Source organism: Anomaloglossus baeobatrachus, chromosome 4 (assembly GCF_048569485.1).
Source record: "Anomaloglossus baeobatrachus isolate aAnoBae1 chromosome 4, aAnoBae1.hap1, whole genome shotgun sequence".
Classification (NCBI taxonomy): domain Eukaryota; kingdom Metazoa; phylum Chordata; class Amphibia; order Anura; family Aromobatidae; genus Anomaloglossus; species Anomaloglossus baeobatrachus.
The window spans coordinates 35,284,784-35,306,808 of NC_134356.1; the positions used below are offsets into that span (position 1 = coordinate 35,284,784).

At 46.2% G+C, this 22,025-nt stretch overlaps 1 protein-coding gene across 1 annotated transcript in view; it reads right to left on the bottom strand.

Annotated features, from left to right (window-relative positions):
* Window positions 1-22,025, bottom strand: part of LOC142302295 (uncharacterized) — a 72,150-nt gene that overhangs the window by 13,205 nt on the left and 36,920 nt on the right. The window contains exons 10-13 of the mRNA XM_075343363.1: window positions 9,566-10,144; window positions 5,302-5,362; window positions 3,340-3,684; window positions 1,635-1,708 (exon numbers count right to left, since the gene is read on the bottom strand). Of these exons, the coding sequence (XP_075199478.1) occupies window positions 1,635-1,708; window positions 3,340-3,684; window positions 5,302-5,362; window positions 9,566-10,144 (1,059 nt within the window). The remainder of the gene's footprint in view (window positions 1-1,634; window positions 1,709-3,339; window positions 3,685-5,301; window positions 5,363-9,565; window positions 10,145-22,025) is intronic.

A 22,025-nucleotide genomic window follows, 5' to 3' on the forward strand; every position in this document is an offset into this window, starting at 1 on the left:
GAGGGGAGGATCTAGAGGCCGACACTGACATTACTGAGATTGGAGATGACAGTTGGTGCTTGTAATATTCTATGGAGAGGGGGAAGAGCTAGAGGCAGACACAGACATTACTGAGATAGGAGATGGTAATTGATGGTTATAAGAGTCTATGGAGAGGGGAGGACGTAGAGGCCGAAACAGACATTACTCAGATAGGAGAGGACAGTTGGTGCTTGTAAGATTCTATGGAAAAGGGAGGAGCTAGAGGCCGACACAGACATTACTGAGATAGGAGAGGACAGTTGGTGCTTATAAGATTCTATGGAGAGGGAAGGAGCTAGAGGCTGACACAGACATTACTGAGATAGGTGATGACAGTTGGTGCTTGTAAGATTCTATGGAAAAGGGAGGAGCTAGAGGCCGACACAGACATTACTGAGATAGGAGAGGACAGTTGGTGCTTATAAGATTCTATGGAGAGGGAAGGTGCTAGAGGCTGACACAGACATTACTGAGATAGGTGATAACAGTTGGTGCTTGTAAGATTCTATGGAAAAGGGAGGAGCTAGAGGCTGACAGACATTACTCAGGTGATGACAGTTGGTGCTTGTAAGATTCTATGGAAAAGGGAGGAGCTAGAGGCTGACACAGATATTACTGAGATAGGAGATGGTAATTGATGCTTATAAGATTCTATGGAGAGGGGAGGAGCTAGAGGCTGACAGACATTACTGAGATAGAAGACGACAGTTGGTGCTTATAAGAGTCTATGGAGAGGGGGAGGAGCTAGAGGCCGACACAGACATTACTGAGATAGGTGATAACAGTTGGTGCTTGTAAGATTCTATGGAAAAGGGAGGAGCTAGAGGCTGACAGACATTACTCAGGTGATGACAGTTGGTGCTTGTAAGATTCTATGGAAAAGGGAGGAGCTAGAGGCTGACACAGATATTACTGAGATAGGAGATGGTAATTGATGCTTATAAGATTCTATGGAGAGGGGAGGAGCTAGAGGCTGACAGACATTACTGAGATAGAAGACGACAGTTGGTGCTTATAAGAGTCTATGGAGAGGGGGAGGAGCTAGACACACAGTTACAGTTCTACATAGAACTTTTTTTTATAAGCACCAACTGCCATCTCTTATCTCAGTAAAAGGGAAAATCTGTCTTTACTGATGAGGAATTTTACCCATAAATTAAAAATTTTGAGAATAAATGATCAGTCCAGGAGGAAAAAGAAGCAGATTTCTCTAATAAGATATATTACAAAATATATTACAAGTGTTCTATTAATTTATGAAAAATTGAAATGAAACGACCTTTAGGAGTGTGAATGTTGGGCTTTTTTTAATTCCTTTGAAAATGATGAAACCTGGATGGAATCTCCTAATTGATGTTCAAATGTAGGTGTGAACGAAGCCTTAGAATCACGCATTCACAGAAATGATAATCAGTGCTATAAGAAGTCGTGGTATATCATGTAACCAATATTCACAGTGAAAGTGACAATTCTGAAGAAAGAGGAACTATGTCTGGAGGTTCTGCACTAATTTAGCTCATTAGCACTGACTGTCTGCGCTTGTTTGGAGGCAGGAGTCCTGGCTGTAAAGTAAAAGTACCAGTCACATAAATCTTAACCAGTCAAGTAAGAACCTGCGTTGAGTTGGTGAAGGTCTTGGGGATAGGTGGACTGGTTTGTAGTGTCTCATCATCTTCATCATCTTTCTCTGGAAAAATACAAGCAACATTTTTAGAAAGATATTTAAAAGGGAATCTGTCAGCAGGCTTTTTCTATGTAATCTGAGAGCAGCATAATGTAGGGGCTGAGACGCTGATTCCAGTGATGTATGATTTATTAGGCTTTGAGTTGGCATTTCAGTAAAATCAGTGTTTTATCAGCAGGACATCATCACTACAGCACTCTGTCTCATGCCTCCTAGTCCAACCACACCTCCACCACTGATTACCAGCATGCTGTCAATATACAGCCTACACAGAAAGTAGCCAATCAGTGGTGTGTGTGTGTGTGTGTGTGTGTGTGTGTGGGGGGGGGGGGGGGGGGGGGGGTTATACAGCTAAGCATTCTGAGCTCTTCTGGATCTGCAGTAGAGAAAACTGTGATTCTATCATAACTGCTGCATCCAGTTAACCATTGTCCCAAACTCCAGTCCTCATGGCCCCCAACAAGTCAGGTTTTCAGGATTTCCTTGCTATTGAACAGGTGATGGAATCATTATCAAGGCATCACCTGTGCTATATTAAGGAAATCCTGAAACATGACCTGTTGGGAGTCATGAGGACTGGAGTTTGGGAATCACTGCAGTAAACTAAGTGACACATCGCTGGAATCAGGGTCTTTCTCAATATGTCATACTGCTTTAAGATAGTATTGGAAAAGCCAGGTGAGAAATTCTCTATATCTTTTTTTTTGGGTGCATTCACAAGATAATCCAGTACCAAGTGTCTTGAGCACCCAGATGCTCGACTGAGTATTGAGCAGTGCTGGCAAGCCCTCTCATCACTAATCACTTTTCATCAGCCACATTGACACAGGTGGCAATATACAACCTCTGACATAGATCTCAAAAGGAGATTGTTTTTTACATTATCTTATTCAGGCAAAGGTAAGTGTGAAGGGAGGGGTAGGAAGTGAGCTGTGACATGAACTATAAGTAACTTTCTGATAACATTATCTTTAAACAAGCACTCCCTTCAAAGTTTTTATCCTCTTAATATATTGCAGTCATCATATTATCTAGCACTGTGTATTTAAAATTACTCTTTTTGCCTTTCTACCCAGTTAATTCTTCTGTTTTCCATTAGTTCTATGACATAGCTGAATCCTTCCACGCTCTATGTAGAAATTGGAAGTAATTTTGCCTTGCATGATTTACTGCAAAGTCCTTGGCAGGGGGGACAATTGGAGCAGCTGGGTCAGGATTTGAAGAGGGCACTGATTCATGCAGGGACAAGAGACATCCTGTTTCTACATAGAGCAGAGAAAGGAGAAGAATTTATTGGCTAGAAAGGCAAAAAGAGCAATTATAAGTACACAATGCTGTATAATATTACAAATGCAATATATTAAGATGATAAATCTTTGATGGGAGTGCTTCTTTAAAGGAGTACGGTCAGACACATCCATTACACAGTACATAGCAGAGGCACATATATAAGATTATCTCAGCACAGGAACATTTTTTTAAAACACATCCAATTGTGGAAATTATTAATATTCCGAGATCTATTCATTAACATCAACTTTAAAATTAACTTTTGCTTGTGGGAAAACTCCTTTAAGGAAGAAATGATTCCTTTTGGGGGGTATTATTTGTCATTAGCATGACAGAACATTTACCTTTTTTGATTTGCAGAGAAACATGTTTCTTCTCATCATTGAATAGTCCAGGGACCTCCACCCGGCAGCAGTACGTTCCTTCATCTTCTTTGGTGGTCCTAGAAATGGTCAGGGACAGTTTGCCCTGGCTAATACTCCCCAATAGTTGGTATCTGTCAGATTTCCTCGAAACCACATTTCTGCCATCAGTTTCAATAATTGTACTTTTACAATAATATTTAGAACAGCTGCCTCGTCCCCAGCACATGGTGTAGGTCCCTTCGCTGGTGGAATAATTGCAGGGTAATGTTGCTGTTCCATCGATTGATCCAATCACGGTCACATGATTTGCCAAAACCGACATAGCTGCACATTAAAGAAACTGGTAAGAATTTAGACATAAAATAAAGCTAAACATGATGTTCTGTGCTTGCTGTTCTAAGGACATCAAAGGTGAACACGCTTTCCCTTGGCACCTTCTTTACTGGTTGGCCCCTGTAGTCGGGTCCCGCTCACCCGTATGGCTAACGGCGTGAGCTTGCTCTCAGGGTTCGTGCTTGAGATTTTCCGGACTATGTATTGGGAAAGTCCTATCCCCCTCGTTGCGCTAGTACCCCGATTTTGGAGCGGGTGGAGGACGATTCTTGAAGACTTCGCCCTCGTCGGGTGAATTACCAGGACGCTTGAAGCTACTTCCCAGCCTAAGGTCCATGTACCCCGTCGTGCACTGGCCCCTGCCCAGAGATGGCACAAGGCCGCCGGCTGCCCTCCTCGGTAGTTCCGTGGCCCTTGACACGATCCCCTGCGACCGGGGTTCCAGTTCCTACTAGGCCCAGACCAACGTCTGCCACCTAGTAGTAACAAGTAGCCCAGCTCCTAACCTCCTCCGACTGACTTGTGACCTCTCCTCATGAGAGTCACCACACAACTGACTGCGCCTAACACTCCTGACCCTCCCTAACCAACCCCCCCAAGTGGGCGGCTCTATTCCCTTCAGGCCCCCCATTGGTGTGTCTGGTGGGTGTGGTGCAGAGTGTTTCTAGGATTTTGATTAGCTTGTTCTTAGCAACACCAAAGACCAGGGACATGTAACCAAGGAGGATGTGGACATCATGCAGAAGGGCAGATTGCACAATATCCTGTGACGACCTGATAGGCCAGGCCGTCACAGATATGATGTTCAGGGGGCATATGTCTTAAGTATGCTCTTCTGTGGCATCCTAGATGGACATGGTATACTTGGAGAAACTTTGGTTGGCATACTCTTCTACAAGCATCTGAGCTGGCTATCCTGTTCTGAGAGCACATCTGTTCGCCATTCTCTTGTTGATAGTAGACATGATGTTCTGGGTTAGCTTTTTTAGGGGCAGCAAAGGTGAGCATACTGTTTTAGGGAAAATGTGGTAGGCATGCTCTTCTAGAGGCATCTAAGATGCACATGATGTTCTCTGGTTGACGTGCTGTTCCAGGGCATCTGAAATTGACATGCTGCTTTGGGAGCATTTATGGTGGGCATGCTCTTATAGAGACATTTATGTTAGATAGGATGTTCTGGGGTCATATGTGGTACGTATGTTCTTCTAGTCTCATGTTAGGTGCTCATGATGTTCTGGGTCATCTGAGATAAGAATCCTCTTCTAGAGGCATGTATGGTGGACATGATCTAGGCATCTGTGAGGGACATGCTGCCTTGGTAGCATCAGAACATGCAGTATCAGGATAAACATAGTAGTTATCAATTCAGGGGCACTGCCCCTAGTGAGAGGCACATCTACAAATGAGAGTCCCAGTCTACGCAGAGGGTTGGTGGTCTACACAACTTTAGGTGGCGCCAACCCTGCATAGTTTTAGTGAACGATCTTGGTAGTTTTTTGGTTAACTCGATATGATATGATCATACAACATGAAAATTTAGGTAATAATACATTGGCACACACTAAACCATAAGAAACATCAATGATAAAGAGGACAATGAATACTCACCGGAGAAAGAACCGAGAAGACCAGATATGGACACAACCAAGAAGATCATCTTGTGGACTGCCTAACAGAAAGCAAAGCTTATTTTGGAGTGTTTCTACAGTACAGGAAATTAATGAAAGGAAGTTCCCAAGATAAACTTTACTTGGTGGTTTTAGTTTAGTTTAGTTGCTTATGTGCCACGCAGCAGCATGTCACAGGCCACGTGCAGACATTCGAGATGCAACTTTTCAAATAACCACAAATATAGAACTAGATAATTTGTTGAATAGGGACCAGGTATAGCTTCATTAAAGGCATTGTCTGGGACTAAAATATTAAAGACCTATCCGTAGGTCATCAAGTGAATTGGAGATGAAGCGCACTACTTAGTAGTGGTCACCAGTACATATATCTGGCTAGAGCAGCTATCAACTGACCAGTGTCCGACTCCAACAATCTCATATTAATGACCTATACTTCGGTCCTGGACAACCTCTTTAACGATAAATCCATGAAACCAGAGTTTAGTTTAATTCCTTTTATACATTTTACCTTAAAATTGTTATACAGGATTTCAAAATTGATGGAATGTCCAATATTAGATTGTGTGTAGAGATGAGAAAAAAGATGTGCAGTACCGTGGACCAGAGTCCAGCTTGGTAGGCGGTGGTCGCCAAACCAGAGCCCTGCAAACCTCCTCCTATATGTCAGCATGCCTGGCTCTTCTGGTTAGTAGGCCTGTTGCGATGTGACGTTTATATTGCCCCACAAAGATGACATCACGCTGGGTCATTAAGTCAGAAAAGGAAGGTAGTAGGAGGTCCGCAGGGCTATGGTCTGATGGCCACGGAATACTGATGAGGCCACTGAATCAGTCTTGCTCACCATTTTAATTATCCCTTATCGTGGGTTCCAATTCACATCAGCCCTGAAGATCTGGCAGTACCGCCAATGACAGCAGACCACGTAGCTGCTATGGCGTCTGTGGTCTGTGGTCCGGGGGGTCCGATACAGCAGGCCTGCTCCACCCAGCATTGCGTTTTCAGCTGTATTGGCATTGCAAATGCTGATACATTTGAAAGTAATGATCACAGAGGGAGCGTTCCACTGTCTGCTCCTTCCTCCATCATTCTCCTGCTGTGTCTGTGTGTCGCCCAGGGATAGGGAGTACTCAGATCCGGGCCAAGGGGGTCACTCCTGTAGGTATCACGGTGGCGTGACCCCAGGCTCCACAACCAAAAAGAGGGATTATGTACAGGGGAATTTGTAAGTCTATGATCCGTGACGCCACCCATAGAGTGCGGTGAGGTAATGGAGCACCGCCGCTGCCGGTCAAAGGATCCCGGTTATGGTGATGGGCAGCAAGGTTGTGATTTTCCCTCCACGAGTAGGGTGTTGATGTCCCGGGGTAATGGATTGGGGAGTGACTGGTGCAGTCCATGGCTTGGATCGGTTGGTGCAGGAGTACTCACAGTATAAGGCAATAACTGACACGAGTCCAGGAATTAACCAAGTTGCTGGTAACTGGTGCCCACGGATGCTGTGAGTACGGGTCCCACACCCGTGTGTGTAATTCAGGTGTTTGTCTCCTGCCTGATGTCTGTGTCTGTGTCTGCTCCGTGCACAGGTCCGGACAGGGTCCCGACAGTCGGCACCGGCGGGCCACTACCCTGTCTCGGTCCACTTCGGTTTCCTACAAGCGGCTGGCCTGTTCCTGAGGGCCTTGCTGCCGCTCCTCCTAGCTCCACAATGGAGCTCCTTCCAGACTTCTCTCCTCCTGCAGACTGACTACAGCTCAAACTCTGCTCTGCCCTTCCTAAGCTCCTCTCGCCCCCTCCCATTTTCCTGGGGAGGGGGTGAGTAGGGCCTGATTGGCTGGTGTGTATCTGTGTTGGAAACTCCCCAAGGGAGAGTGAGATCTGCACCAAAAAGATGGATGCAGACCTCTAAGACACCCTGGTTTTGCCACGGCGGCACATCTGCACTCTGACCTCTCGCCACAGTTAGCGCAATTATGTCGCTACAACACACTTGCAATGCCAAGTTGTGCAGAGCTGCAGAACACACAGCGAGAGAAAGAGGAGAGGCGATTATTTATTTTCAAGTCGGTAAGTACACTGATGGCCAATTTCCATAATATTATATGGATGACTATGGGGTGTGCATTATACTACTTGGAGGAGTACGTGGACGAATTATAATATATGGAGTACTATCTGAAGTTGACTGATCAACCCCTCAATTTAGCTAGTTAGTGTCTAATTCTCCAGCTAGCAAGTTGTCAGGTCCCCTTGTCTGTCCTGTCAGTTCTGTCCTGTCGGTGCTGGTGTCCGTGCATGTCCAGTCCGGCCATGCCTCTGCTAACCCAGTGGCCCTCTCCACACCAGAGACTGTGCCTGCCCAGTCCGGTCATGCCTTTGGCCTCTGCTAACCTGGTGACACTTGCTATGCCAGCAACTATTCAACCTATCAATAGCCAACTCCTGAAAAAATTGATTCCCACCTATAGCATAGATCACCTACAATAAATATCCAGGAATCCAATAAATATTTTCAAAAGTGAAAAAAATATTTAATTTTTTAATTTTTTATTTAGTGCATAGCAGTATCATATAATTACATAACAAACAGGACAACAACTTGGTGATAACAAGGGGGGGAAAGGTAGTATAGCCGCACCAATAGAAAAAGGAGCGATCCCCATCCAATTGGTGACCAGCCTTATATGTCATCTGTCATGATTCAGGTACTCTATTCCCAGCAGTAATTACAAGGGAGTTAGCATCAGATGGTAGGCATTCATGTGTTTATCTGCAACCATAGGTAAATATATAATAACAATCATATGTCCTCTTAGATGAAACATTAAATTAGTATAATGGTACTTTAATGATTTTAGGCAACAGACTCACAAATGAATGTCCTTGACACAATGTGTCCAACACTTAAGAAAACTCCCATGTACTCAATGATCAAATAGTTAATATTAAGTATATACCTGAAGTCATGTTATAAGTAGCGAAATTGGTCACCCAGTGGACAGGGGTCGCAGCCAAGAACCTCTACGCGCGTTTCACCGCTCTGGTTTCATCAGGAGGCATACATCTAGTGCAAACACTGCACCTTTTAAAGGTTCCATAATCCTGCTCAGCTGCGCGCGCGCCGCCGGTCATCCAGGGCACGCCCACCCCGTGATGTGCACTCCGTGAGCCCGTCGCCCGTCGAGCGCGTCACCGGTCACATGACCGCACTAGTGCGGCCTGCGATCACATGACACGGAGCCGGCAGGGAGACCGGATGTATCATCCGGTCACCATGCCAACTCTCTCAGTCGGCCACCAACCCACGGAGATCCCACGTGGACTGCAAATAAAAAAATTCCCCACAACAGCTAGCTCGGATCCACTTTTCACTGAAAGGTGGGAGGAAGCATTAACTAAGTGTTCTCGTACACTCATTGAATTACTCATAGGACTAGACAAAAAAATCAATTGATATAGTGGAGAATTATCTTGATAATTACAAAGTTCAGATTCAGGAAAGTTTGACTCCAGAGGAGCATTCCAAGTTCGATAAGGAGCTTGATGTAAAGCTTAACAAGTGTGAAAAGGAAGTTCAAGATAGGAAAATTAAGAAATATCAACGCGATCTATCAGACTACCAAAATAAGAAAATATACCGTTGGTACAACAACAATCAAAAAGGTAGAGGTAGGGCGTTTAGGAATTCAAGATCGTCATCTCTAGCATCTAGTTTTTCGGAAGAGTCATGTGGCGAACATTTTTTATCCAAGTGGCAAGGGAGGGGAGATGGGTTGAAGCACGGCCCCCTACCCGATGCCATAAATCCAGGTGGCTCCGGACGAATTCTGAGAAACCAGAAAAGAGGTGCATAGAAAAACAGGATAAACTAAAGGTAATTAACCTTTCCAGTATAGTCCTTACTAAATCTCAGACTAGTGTACTGGAGAGGGGTCTCACATTTTCTCCCACAGCAAAACTAGATCACTTTACTATTATAAAGGATTTGGAATTGTTTGCGAGAAAATTGAGATATAAGAAGTTCTTTGCTAATAGTGATAATGATATTTTTTCTACGGAATGTCCAAGAACTCCAACCTTCTACGTGATTCCAAATAGAGCGCCTCGACGTCACATGTAACCAGATACATATCTGGCTCTAAATGTATGTGGTCGAGGCGCTTCAAGATGTCTGTAGTATCTCTGATATATGATGGCAGGGTCCCGACACATCCCTGGAGATAAAAGTCAATGAATTTACAAACCTTCTCATTCAGTCCATTGATTCCCGACACTATAGGGCGACCAGGAGGATTGTCCCTATTTTTGTGAACTTTTGGAATCACGTAGAAGGTTGGAGTTCTTGGACATTCAGTCACCAATCCATCCCTCATCTTGACTGAAATTACACCCCTTCTACATCCAGTTTCAATTATGTCATCCAATATTCTTTTATATTGGACAGTGGGATTTGCATCTAATTTACGATAACATGTCCTAGAGTTTAACTGTCTAAAAATCTCCCTTTCGTACATATCTACAGGCCAAACTACAAGGTTTCCCCCCTTGTCGGCGAGTTTGATAACCACCGTTTTCATATTTTTTAACTCTTTAATCGCCTGCCGTTCATTAAAAGTCAGATTGTAATTTGTAATTTTATCTCGAATAGAATATAAAGCGCTTCTTACCAGTTCTACAAAAATGTCCACATTTGGACAAAGACCATGAGGGGGGAAAACTTGTGTTCGACCATGTAGATGTGTAGGAAATTGTACTTGTGCAGGTTCATCCATTTCTTGTTGCTCTACCAGAAGAGATTCCAAGTCCGAAAGAGCCTGCTGTTCCTTAAACGTAGAAAAAATATCATTATTAGTGTTGAGCGAGTATGCTTTTAACTACTCGGTACTCGCACGAGTATCACTGTACTCGGGCTACTCGGCAGAGACCGAGTAATCTCGCGATACTCGTGCTGTACTCGTGGTCTTCATCCCTGCATGTTGGCGCTCTTTTGAGAGCCAGCCCTCATGCAGGGATTGGCTGGCAGACCACTGCAATGCCACAGCCCTGTTAGTTGTGGAATTGCAGTGATTGGCCGGCCCGCACAGCGTGACCGAGCCTTTATACCGGCGGGCGCGCTGTGCTCTGCACACAGCCATCCAGACAGTCAGTGCAGGGAGAGTGTTGCTGCTTCAGGGAAAGGTTTGCGGCCCTTTATAGTTATTTCCGTAGCAGGGCTGCAAACAGTATGACCACAAGTCCTTCTCAGGACTATTGTAGTTGTATACAGGCAGGCAGGGTATAGCCAGGTCGGAGTACAGTAGCAGAGTCCTTCTCAGGACTATTGTTGCTGTATACAGGCAGGACAGGCAGGGTATAGCCAGGTCTGAATACAGGCTAGTGACCAGAAGAGTCCTTCTCAGGACTATTGTAGCTGTATACAGGCAGGCAGGCAGGGTATATAACCATTCCTAGTGGTGACTGTATACTACTATTATTATTTATTATTATAGCGCCATTTATTCCATGGCGCTTTACAAGTGAAAGGGTATACGTACAACAATCATTAACAGTACATAACAGACTGGTACAGGAGGAGAGAGGACCCTGCCCGCGAGGGCTCACAGTCTACCAGCCTTCATCATATCTGGGGCTGGTGTACACAGTCTAAAACAGTCCTGATAGTGTCAGACTTCTCAGTAATTGTCGCTCCTAAAAAGCTGTTAGGTTCTAAGTGCGTCCGTGCTTGCATTTAAAAACAGCACGTGTGTGGCAGTCGGTGGCAGCGTACAGGTGCGCGTTTTGCACAAACTATTATATAACGCACAAGTCTAGTGTATAATACACGTCAGTCAGCAGTGTCTGATAGTGTCAAACTTCTCAGTAATTGTCGCTCCTAAAAACCTGTTAGGTTCTTATTGCGTCCGTGCTTGCAGTTAAAAACCGCACGTGCGTAGCAATCGGTGGCAGCGTCAGGCTCCACATTGTCCCTGGATAGAGACGTGCATGATGGCCTGTAAACCTGAAGTGCCCATTGTAAGGAAGTGGGTCTATTGTAGTATAGCCCTTAGGCAGGGCAGCCAAAAATTGGGAGGCTCCACATTGTCCCTGAATAGAGATGTGCATGAGGGCCTCAAAACATTGTTCCCATTGCAAAGGAGCGGGTCTCCTGTCGTTGTAATACCCATTCTGAAAGAATGGGCGAAAAAATTTACCACTGGGGGTATACCTGAAACAACGGCCTAACTATTGTAACGGTCATCATGGTGGCGCATGAGGAGAAGGAGGAGCAGTCCAGCGATTAGCCAAAGTCCAGAAGTGTGTACCCATGGTTGAGTGGAGGTACATGGCAAATTCCCGTTACAAACTTTAAATTCCGCTGTCATTTGCTGGTGGTGTGGTGAAGTCTGGCCCAATCCAACCCTTGTTCATCTTGATCAGAGTCAGCCTGTCAGCATTTACAGTTGACAGGCGGGTGCGTTTATCTGTAATGATTCCACCTGCGGCACTAAAAACACGCTCTGACAAAACGCTAGCGGCAGGGCAGGCCAGGACTTCTAAGGCGTAGAGAGCCAATTCATGCCACGTGTCCAGCTTGGATACCCATTAATTGTAAGGCACAGAGGAATGTCGGAGTACAGTTGTTCGATCTGCAAGGTACTCCTTGAGCATCTGGGCAAACTTAGGATTTCTTGTGGCACTACCCCGCACCTCAGGGGCTGTGGTATGTGAGGGGCTGAGAAAACTGTCCCACATCTTAAAGACTGTTCCCCTACCTCTGGCGGATTGGACTTGTGCCCCTCTCGGCTGTACGCCTTGGTTGTCCACTGATTCCTGACCTATGCCGCTAGCGTTTTGTGAGGGGAATGCTTTGCCTACTTCCGTGACTATGGCCTTCCGGAACTGCTGCATTTTGGCTGACCTCTCCGCATCGGGAATAAGAGACATAAAGTTCTCCTTTTAGCGTGGGTCTAACAGTGTTACCAACCAGTAATGATTGTCGGCCAAGATGTTCTTAACACGAGGGTCACGAGACAGGCAGCTTACCATAAAGTCAGCCATGTGCGCCAGACTCTTAACAGCCATCACTTCAGTATCCTGACTAACACGATGACTGAACATGCTGTCCTCCTCCTCCTCATCTACCCTGTCCTCTGGCCAGCCACGCTGAACCGAGGATATGACTGCATGTCATATCCTCAATTTGGCCGGAGAGTTGCTCCATGTCTTCATCCTCCTCCTCGTCATAGTCCTCCACTGCACGTTGTGATGAGACGAGGCTGGGCTGTGTGTTATCACCCACACCCACTACTGTGTCTTGCTCCAACTCATCGCGCTCCGCCTGCAATGCATCATGTTTGTTTTTGAGCAGAGACCATTTTAGAAGGCAGAGAAGCGGTATGGTGACGCTAATAATGTCGTCATCGCCGCTCACCATCTTGGTGGAGTCCTCAAAGTTTTGGCGGATGGTACATAGGTCGGACATCCATCTCCACTCCTCAGGTGTTATGTGTGGAGTTTGACCCATTTCCCGACGGCTTAGGTGATGCAGGTACTCAACAACTGCCCTCTTCTGCTCACATATCCTGACCAACATGTGCAGAGTTGTATTCCAACGCGTGGGGACATCACACACCAGTCTGTGAGCCGGAAGATGCAAATGGCGCTGAAAGCCGGCAAGGCCGGCTGAAGCAGTAGGTGACTTTCGAAAATGTGCAGACAGGTGGCGAACTTTTACCAGCAGATCAGACAGCTCTGGGTAGGACTTTAGAAACCGCTGAACCACGAGGTTGAGCACATGGGACACGCATGGACCATGTGTCAGCTGGCCTCGCCTCAAAGCCGCCACCAGGTTCCGGCCATTGTCACACACGACCTTTCCTGGCTTTAGGTTCAGAGGTGTGAGCCAGTGATCTGCATGCTGTTTCAGAGCTGTCCACACCTCTTCTGCATTGTGGGGTTTGTCACCTATGCAGATTAGCTTCAGCACTGCCTGTTGCCGCTTCGCCGAGGCAGTGCTGCAGTGCTTCCAGCTTGGGACTGGTGTGGAGGGTAAAGTGGATGAGGATGCGCAGGAGGAGGAGGAGGCTGAGGAGCATGACATTCCGGAGCTGTAGAGTGTGGGTGAAACCCTGACTGAGGTAGGGCCTGCAAACCTTGGTGTGGGAAGGACGTGTTCCGTCCCTCGCTCAGACTGGGTCCCAGCTTCCACAATATTAACCCAGTGTGCCGTCAACGAGATGTAGCGGCCTTGCCCACAAGCACTTGTCCACGTGTCTGTGGTTAGGTGGACTTTGGCTGAAACAGCATTGTTCAGGGCACGTGTGATGTTTTGTGACACGTGGTTATGCAATGCGGGGATGGCACACTGGGAGAAATAGTGGCGGCTGGGGACCGAGTAACGTGGGACAGCTGCCGCCATCCGGTCGCGGAATGCTTCTGTCTCCACCAGCCTAAAAGGCAACATTTCCAGCGCGAGCAGTCGCGAAATGTTAGTATTTAGAAGTGTGGCATGTGGGGCGTTGGCAGTGTATTTGCGCCTGCGTTCAAAGGTTTGCTGAATGGATAACTGAACGCTGCACTGGGACAAGGACGTGCTTGATGATGGTGTTATTTCTGCGTGGGCAACTGCAGGTGCAGGGCCGGAGGAGGCTTGTTCGCGGGAAGCATGGACAGGGGATTGGCTCGCATGCACAACAAGCGAAGACGTAGTGACATCAGCAAGCACTGCTCCTCGACTCTGTTGTACCTCCCACAAAGTCGGGTGCTTGGCTGACATGTGCCTGATCATGCTGGTGGTGGTCAGGCTGCTAGTTTTGGTACCCCTGCTGATGCTGGCATGGCAGGTGTTGCAAATGACCTTTTTAGAATCATCTGGAGCCAACTTAAAAAACTGCCAGACTCGGGGAGACCTAACATTTGTACAGGCACCTTGTGTCGTGTTGTTGTTCCGGGGAACGGTTGCCTGACTTCTGCCTGGGGCCACCACCCTGCTTCTTACTGCCTGTTGGGATGCTACGCCTCCCTCCCCCTGTGCACTGCTGTCCTCGCTCTGCATATCCTCCTGCCAGGTTGGGTCAGTTACTGGATCATCCACCACGTCGTCTTCCTCTTCCGCACCCAGCTCCTCCTCCTGACTTCCTGACAATTGTGCCTCATCATCGTCCACCCCTTGTTGAGACACGTTGCCAACTTCGTGAGAACGTGGCTGCTCAAATATTTGGGCATCTGTACATACAATCTCGTCATGGCCCACTTCAAAAGGAGCTGGCGAGAGGCCAGAATGTGCGAATGGAAACGTGAACAGCTCTTCCGAGTGTCCAAGTGTGGGATCAGTAATGTCCGTGGACATGTACTCAGCCTGGTGGTAGGAAGGAGGATCAGGTTCAGAAATGTGCGGTGCAGTATCACGGCTACTGACACTTGACCGTGTGGAAGACAGAGTGTTTGTGGTGGTGCCAATCTGACTGGAAGCATTATCCGCTATCCAACTAATAACCTGTTGACTGTCTTGGTTCAAGAGCGGTGTACTGCTGCGGTCCCCAAGAATTTGGGACAGGACGTGCGAGCGAGTAGATGTGGCCCTTTGTTGTGGCGAAATTAGAGCTTGCCCACGACCTCGGTCTCTGCCTGCACCACCATCACGTCCACTTCCTTGTTCGTTGCCAACGCCCTTGCGCATTTTGCAATGCTGTGCTGATGTGTATTCACTAGACTTGTGCGTTATATCCAAGTTTGTGCAAAACACACACAAGTGCACCTGTACGCTGCCACCGACAGGCACACACGTGCGGTTTTTAAATGCAAGCACGGAGGCACTAAGAACCTAACAGGTCTCTATCCAGGGACAATGTGGAGCCTCCCAATTTTTGGCTGCCCTGCCTAAGGGCTATACTACAATAGACCCACTTCCTTACAATGGGCACTTCAGGTTTACAGACCCTCATGCACGTCTCTATCCAGGGACAATGTGGAGCCTCCCAATTTTTGGCTGCCCTGCCTAAGGGCTATACTACAATAGACCCACTTCCTTACAATGGGCACTTCAGGTTTACAGGCCCTCATGCACGTCTCTATCCAGGGACAATGTGGAGCCTCCCAATTTTTGGCTGCCCTGCCTAAGGGCTATACTACAATAGACCCACTTCCTTACAATGGGCACTTCAGGTTTACAGGCCATCATGCACATCTCTATTCAGGGACAATGTGGAGCCTCCCAATTTTTGGCTGCCCTGCCTAAGGGCTATACTACAATAGACCCACTTCCTTACAATGGGCACTTCAGGTTTACAGGCCATCATGCACGTCTCTATTCAGGGACAATGTGGAGCCTCCCAATTTTTGGCTGCCCTGCCTAATGGCTATACTACAATAGACCCACTTCCTTACAATGGGCACTTCAGGTTTACAGGCCATCATGCACGTCTCTATCCAGGGACAATGTGGAGCCTCCCAATTTTTGGCTGCCCTGCCTAAGGGCTATACTACAATAGACCCACTTCCTTACAATGGGCACTTCAGGTTTACAGGCCCTCATGCACGTCTGTATGCAGGGCCATTGGTGAACCTCACAATTTTGGACTTCCCTGGCAAAGGAAAATACTACAAAGACTCAGTTCCTCAAAATGGGCACATTAGACTCAAGAGGCCTTCATGTACGTCTCTTCTCAGGGACATCGGAGTGCCACACAATGTTTTCACGTAAAATCTTTCATGTAATCTCCAAAAGTAACATACACCAGCTCTATCTCACTATTGGGTATGTGCCCTTAACATTTCCGCCATGAAAATTCATTTTGGTGTCATTTTGGAAGGTTTTCTGGCGAGTCCGTAAAAATGGCGTAAAACGCAGACAAAATTGTTCACAGCTGTGACTTTTGAGTGATAAATGCTTCAAGGGGTCTTCCCCATGCTGTTGCTATGTCATTTGAGCACTCTTCTGAGACTTTTGTGACATTTTTAGGGTTTCTACATGCTGCCGGGGGTCATTTCATAAAAATACTCGGGTCTCCCATAGGATAACATTGGGCTCGGTGCTCGGGGCGAGTACACGAGTATCTTGGGATGCTCGGCCCGAGCCTCGCGCACCCGAGCTTTTTAGTACTCGCTCATCACTAATCATTATCACTATTAGCAAAGAACTTCTTATATCTCAATTTTCTCGCAAACAATTCCAAATCCTTTATAATAGTAAAGTGATCTAGTTTTGCTGTGGGAGAAAATGTGAGACCCCTCTCCAGTACACTAGTCTGAGATTTAGTAAGGACTATACTGGAAAGGTTAATTACCTTTAGTTTATCCTGTTTTTCTGTGCACCTCTTTTCTGGTTTCTCAGAATTCGTCCGGAGCCACCTGGATTTATGGCATCGGGTAGGGGGCCGTGCTTCAACCCATCTCCCCTCCCTTGCCGCTTGGATAAAAAATGTTCGCCACATGACTCTTCCGAAAAACTAGATGCTAGAGATGACGATCTTGAATTCCTAAACGCCCTACCTCTACCTTTTTGATTGTTGTTGTACCAACGGTATATTTTCTTATTTTGGTAGTCTGATAGATCGCGTTGATATTTCTTAATTTTCCTATCTTGAACTTCCTTTTCACACTTGTTAATCTCTACATCAAGCTTCTTATCGAACTTGGAATGCTCCTCTGGAGTCAAACTTTCCTGAATCTGAACTTTGCAATTATCAAGATCCTTCTCCACTATATCAATTGATTTTTTGTCTAGTCCTATGAGTAATTCAATGAGTGTACGAGAACACTTAGTTAATGCTTCCTCCCACCTTTCAGTGAAAAGTGGATCCGAGCTAGCTGTTGTGGGGAATTTTTGTATTCGCAGTCCACGTGGGATCTCCGTGGGTTGGTGGCCGACTGAGAGAGTTGGCATGGTGACCGGATGATACATCCAGTCTCCCTGCCGGCTCCGTGTCATGTGATCGCGGGCCGCACTAGTGCGGTCATGTGACCGGTGACGCGCTCGACGGGCGACGGGCTTACGGAGTGCGCATCACGGGGTGGGCGCGCCCTGGATGCCCGGCGGCGCGCGCGCAGCTGAGCAGGATTATGGAACCTTTAAAAGGTGCAGTGTTTGCACTAGATGTATGCCTCCTGATGAAACCAGAGCGGTGAAACGCGCGTAGAGGTTCTTGGCTGCAACCCCTGTCCACTGGGTGACCAATTTCTCTACTTATAACATGACTTCAGGTATATACTTAATATTAACTATTTGATCATTGAGTGCATGGGAGTTTTCTTAAGTGTTGGACACATTGTGTCAAGGACATTCATTTGTGAGTCTGTTGCCTAAAATCATTAAAGTACCATTATACTAATTTAATGTTTCATTCAAGAGGACATATGATTGTTAATATATATTTACCTATGGTTGCAGATAAACACATGAATGCCTACCATCTGATGCTAACTCCCTTGTAATTACTGCTGGGAATAGAGTACCTGAATCATGACAGATGACATATAAGGCTGGTCACCAATTGGATGGGGATCGCTCCTTTTTCTATTGGTGCGGCTATACTACCTTTCCCCCCTTGTTATCACCAAGTTGTTGTCCTATTTGTTATGTAATTATATGATACTGCTATGCACTAAGTAAATAATTAAAAAATAAATTATTTTTTTCACTTTTGAAAATATTTATTGGATTCCTGGATATTTATTGTAGTATGCCGGCAACTATGCCTGTACCACCTGGCCGTGTCTCCAGCCTCAGCTATGCCGGTGGTCCTAGCCATGCTTGTGTGACGCCCCGAGGCTCTGGTCGCCACAGGGTACTGCACCTCAGTTAAGGTGCAGTATCCATCTCAGGTAAGGGGGGTGGTTAATCACCGGTGATCCACATTCACACAATACATACAGCTTAGGAGCCTTCACACAGGGTTGGGTTGGCTCAGCGTAGATAGGGGGTGATCATCACAATTCAAGGGACTTCCCCGGTCACTGAAGCCAGCTACCTGGGGGTGGGTTCCAGTTGGTGGTAGAAATAGGTACGACAGACTCACCTCAAATACAGACCAGTCAGGACCATAGTTCTGACAAGACACTTTGGCAACTCTTGGACTTTACTAGGCCCGGGGCTTGGAGCGGAGCTCAGCCCAGGTACCTAACTGCTGAGGGGGACACCCTAGAAAAAGGACATTCTCTATCTCTCTTTTCAAACACCGGTGGTGACCCATTACTTTCTTAGGATTGATCGGAGCCCATAACGGCGGTGACTAGTACGACCGGGCTGGCAGCTGAAGTTGTGAGTAAAAGACACCTTGAACCCGCAGAGACTGTGTTGGCTTGTCCTTACTGGCGTCGTTGCCCAGTGCTTAGGCGCCAATGGCCATTCTAATCCTCATCATCCATCCGGGGCCCGCTCCGCCTGTGGGGACAGCATCCCGGCTGCCTTAACACCTTCCCTGGCGAGGAAATTCTGCAGCGGCGGCTACTCCCTGGCCACATACCACAGGTGGCGTCACGACAAACTTTCCCCAATACCAAGCTTTCCCCACCATTTACTGCACGCCTCGGGGCAACGGTAACACAAAATCTGAAGAATCATTTATAACTGGTCATTGGATAATGGGAATATTTTTATAGTGGGAAAATCCACCTAAGAAAATACAAACTGGTCTGAATGAATGTGGATAATAAGGAATACTCACTTTAATTTCTGTAAGCCCTTCATTTAGATCAGCAGCACTATAATATTCAGTATAGGGCCAGAAGGGCTAGTCATCGTTGAGCGGGGGCGCCATTGTGCTACATTTAGGGTGCCAACCTCCGCGGTCAGGAAGGGAGATATCAGGGACACTTGCCCAGGGCCCCTTCCCTGATTTATATGTGCGGCAACCTGGTTTTTACTTGCTCTTTGAAATTTTGTTTAAATAAAGCTTGATATTTTAATTAAGGTGTTTATTTGGTTTTGTGCTTCCAATTGTGCCGCCCCCGTGTCAGCAGCCTGGCTGCTCGGATCCGGGTTCTCAGTAGCTCGAGAATCTCCGGACTTGGGGGTCGTGCGGCCACTCAAATGAAGGGAGTTATTTACAGGGGATTATAGAGTTTGTGACGCCACCCGTGGTGCGCGGTAACTGGGGTGAAATACCGCCACTGCCATTGGGGAGTACCCGGGGTGATGACGGGGGCAGCCCGGTGTTGTGACCCTCCATGGGTAGGGGAAAATACCCTGGGACTCGGTGTGGGGGAAGCCGGTGGATGTAGGTTTGGGAGGTTGGAAGGCAGGGAGCAGGGAACTCACAGTTGGTAGTCGTTGTGCTGGATGAGGTTGGTGCTGTTTTGGAAGGCCATTACACACACAGACTGTAGTTAAAACAAAAGTCCTGGAGTACCGCTGCCGCTCAGGAGGGGAGCCCGTCCAGGTGTCCGCTCCCAATGATATTGCTTTGCTGTGTTCCAGTCTAGTCCGACCTTCTGGGAGCTTCTACACCTCAGCCCCTCACACCATGAGGGCTGCTGCTTCGCTGTCCTGGGAGCTCCAACTCCCCCAGCCTGCTCTCCACCTGAGAACTACTACTTCACTCCTCTCTCCTTGGTCCCCTGAGGCCGACTGCCCTGTCACCTCCCACCAGTCTGCCTGACTCTTAGGTGGGTGGCCCTTTCTCCACTAGACCTACCCACTGGTGTGTGTGTGTGACTGGGATTTGCATGTTAGCAATATCATTAGGTGGTACCTGGAACCAAGGAGGGTGGGCTCTGCACTATAAGGACAGGAGTGCAGTTCCCTATCACATCCTGACTAGTGAAGGGGCTTCACACAATTACCCCATCTATGATCATTTGTTAGGTTTTTTGGTCACTTCTGCAGTTTGCAGCGGCTGATGTGCTGCCGAGAACAAGGATTTTTATTACACCATGAACAATTTAATCACCCGATGGTGAGCAACATTTTTCTAGTTCGTTGAGCAATTTCCAACCTGTTTACACCTATGAACTCTTATCTGTGCAACCCGGCTTTATAAAGGTGGGTGCTACATACAAACAGTATGTGACACAAACACTGTATATTACACACACACACACACACACACGTGTATATATACACAAAGCGCACACACACATGTATGCACCAAGTATGCACCCACATATGTATACACTGTAGACCACATATATACACAAACACACATGTATACACCAAGAGCACACACACAAACTCACATGTATACACCAAGAGCACACACACAAACACACATGTCTTCACATGTATACAGAGCACATACATACACATATATATCAACAACCGATATATTCTAAGCTCAACCACACACACATGTATACACACATAGAACATACACATGTATACACTAAGAACATACACACATGTATACAGAGCACATACATACACACACATATATATCTTCACACATATATACCAACAACCCATATATTCTAAGCTCAACCACACACACATGTATACACACATAGAACATACACATGTATACACTAAGAACATACACACACACATAGCACACACATGTATACAGAGCACATACATACACATATATATCTTCACCACCAACAGTCCATGTATTCTAAGCTGAACCACACACAGAACATACACATGTATACACTAAGAACACACAGACATGCATGCAAATACATAGCACACACATGTATACAAACACATAGCACACACATACATACAGAGCACATACATACACATATATTTCTTCACACATGTAAACCATCAACAACCCACATATTCTAAGCTCAACCACACACACATGTATACACACATAGAACATACAGATTTATACACTAAGAACATACACACGTATACACATACATAGCACAGACATGCATACAGAGCACATACATGCATATATATTTATTCACACATATATACCATCAACAACCCACATATTCTAAGCTCAACCACACACATGTATACACTCATAGAAAATACAGATGTATACACTAAGAACATACACACATGTACATACCTAGCACACACATGTATACAGAGCACATACATACACATATATATCTTCACACATATATATCACCAACAGTCCATATATTCTAAGCTCAAACACACACATGTATACACCAAGAACACAGACCTGTATACACACACATAGCACACATACATGTATACTGAGCACATACATACACATATAATTCTTCACACATATATATTACCTAGAGTCCATATATTCTAGGCTCCATCACACGCACGCCCATTCACATCACTGGGCATCTGTCCTAGAGGACGGGTCCTCCGGAGAGAGAGGCTCTTTGTAACCCCTTATCCACTGACCATGAGATGGAGATTCTGAACACAGGACTCCTTATATGAAGAATTACCTAAAAATGTTTAATAAAAAAGGTTTCACAAACTGGAGAGTCAGTACGAAGAACGTTTTCATTGAATCATGTATTTAAATATAATTTTTAACAGAGTGAAATTAGAATTATTAAGCACCATCCTAGTGTTCCAAAATCGCCATGACAACACTTCCTGCCTTCTGTTGTTCTGGGGACACTAGAGTGGTCACTAGTGGAAATGATGAGCGTAATGCCTAAGTTGTAAGATCTCCCTGCCTGGTAACTGTCTACTACAAATTTAGCAATTAAGGAGGTTGCCTAATTACATTTTATAGATGATTATTTTTTTTTAGTTTGTTAGTAAACCCATCATAAACGTCTGAAGAATAAAGGCGGCTATTATACGGGCAATTCCAAGGAGTTTAACCCTTTCACTCCCAA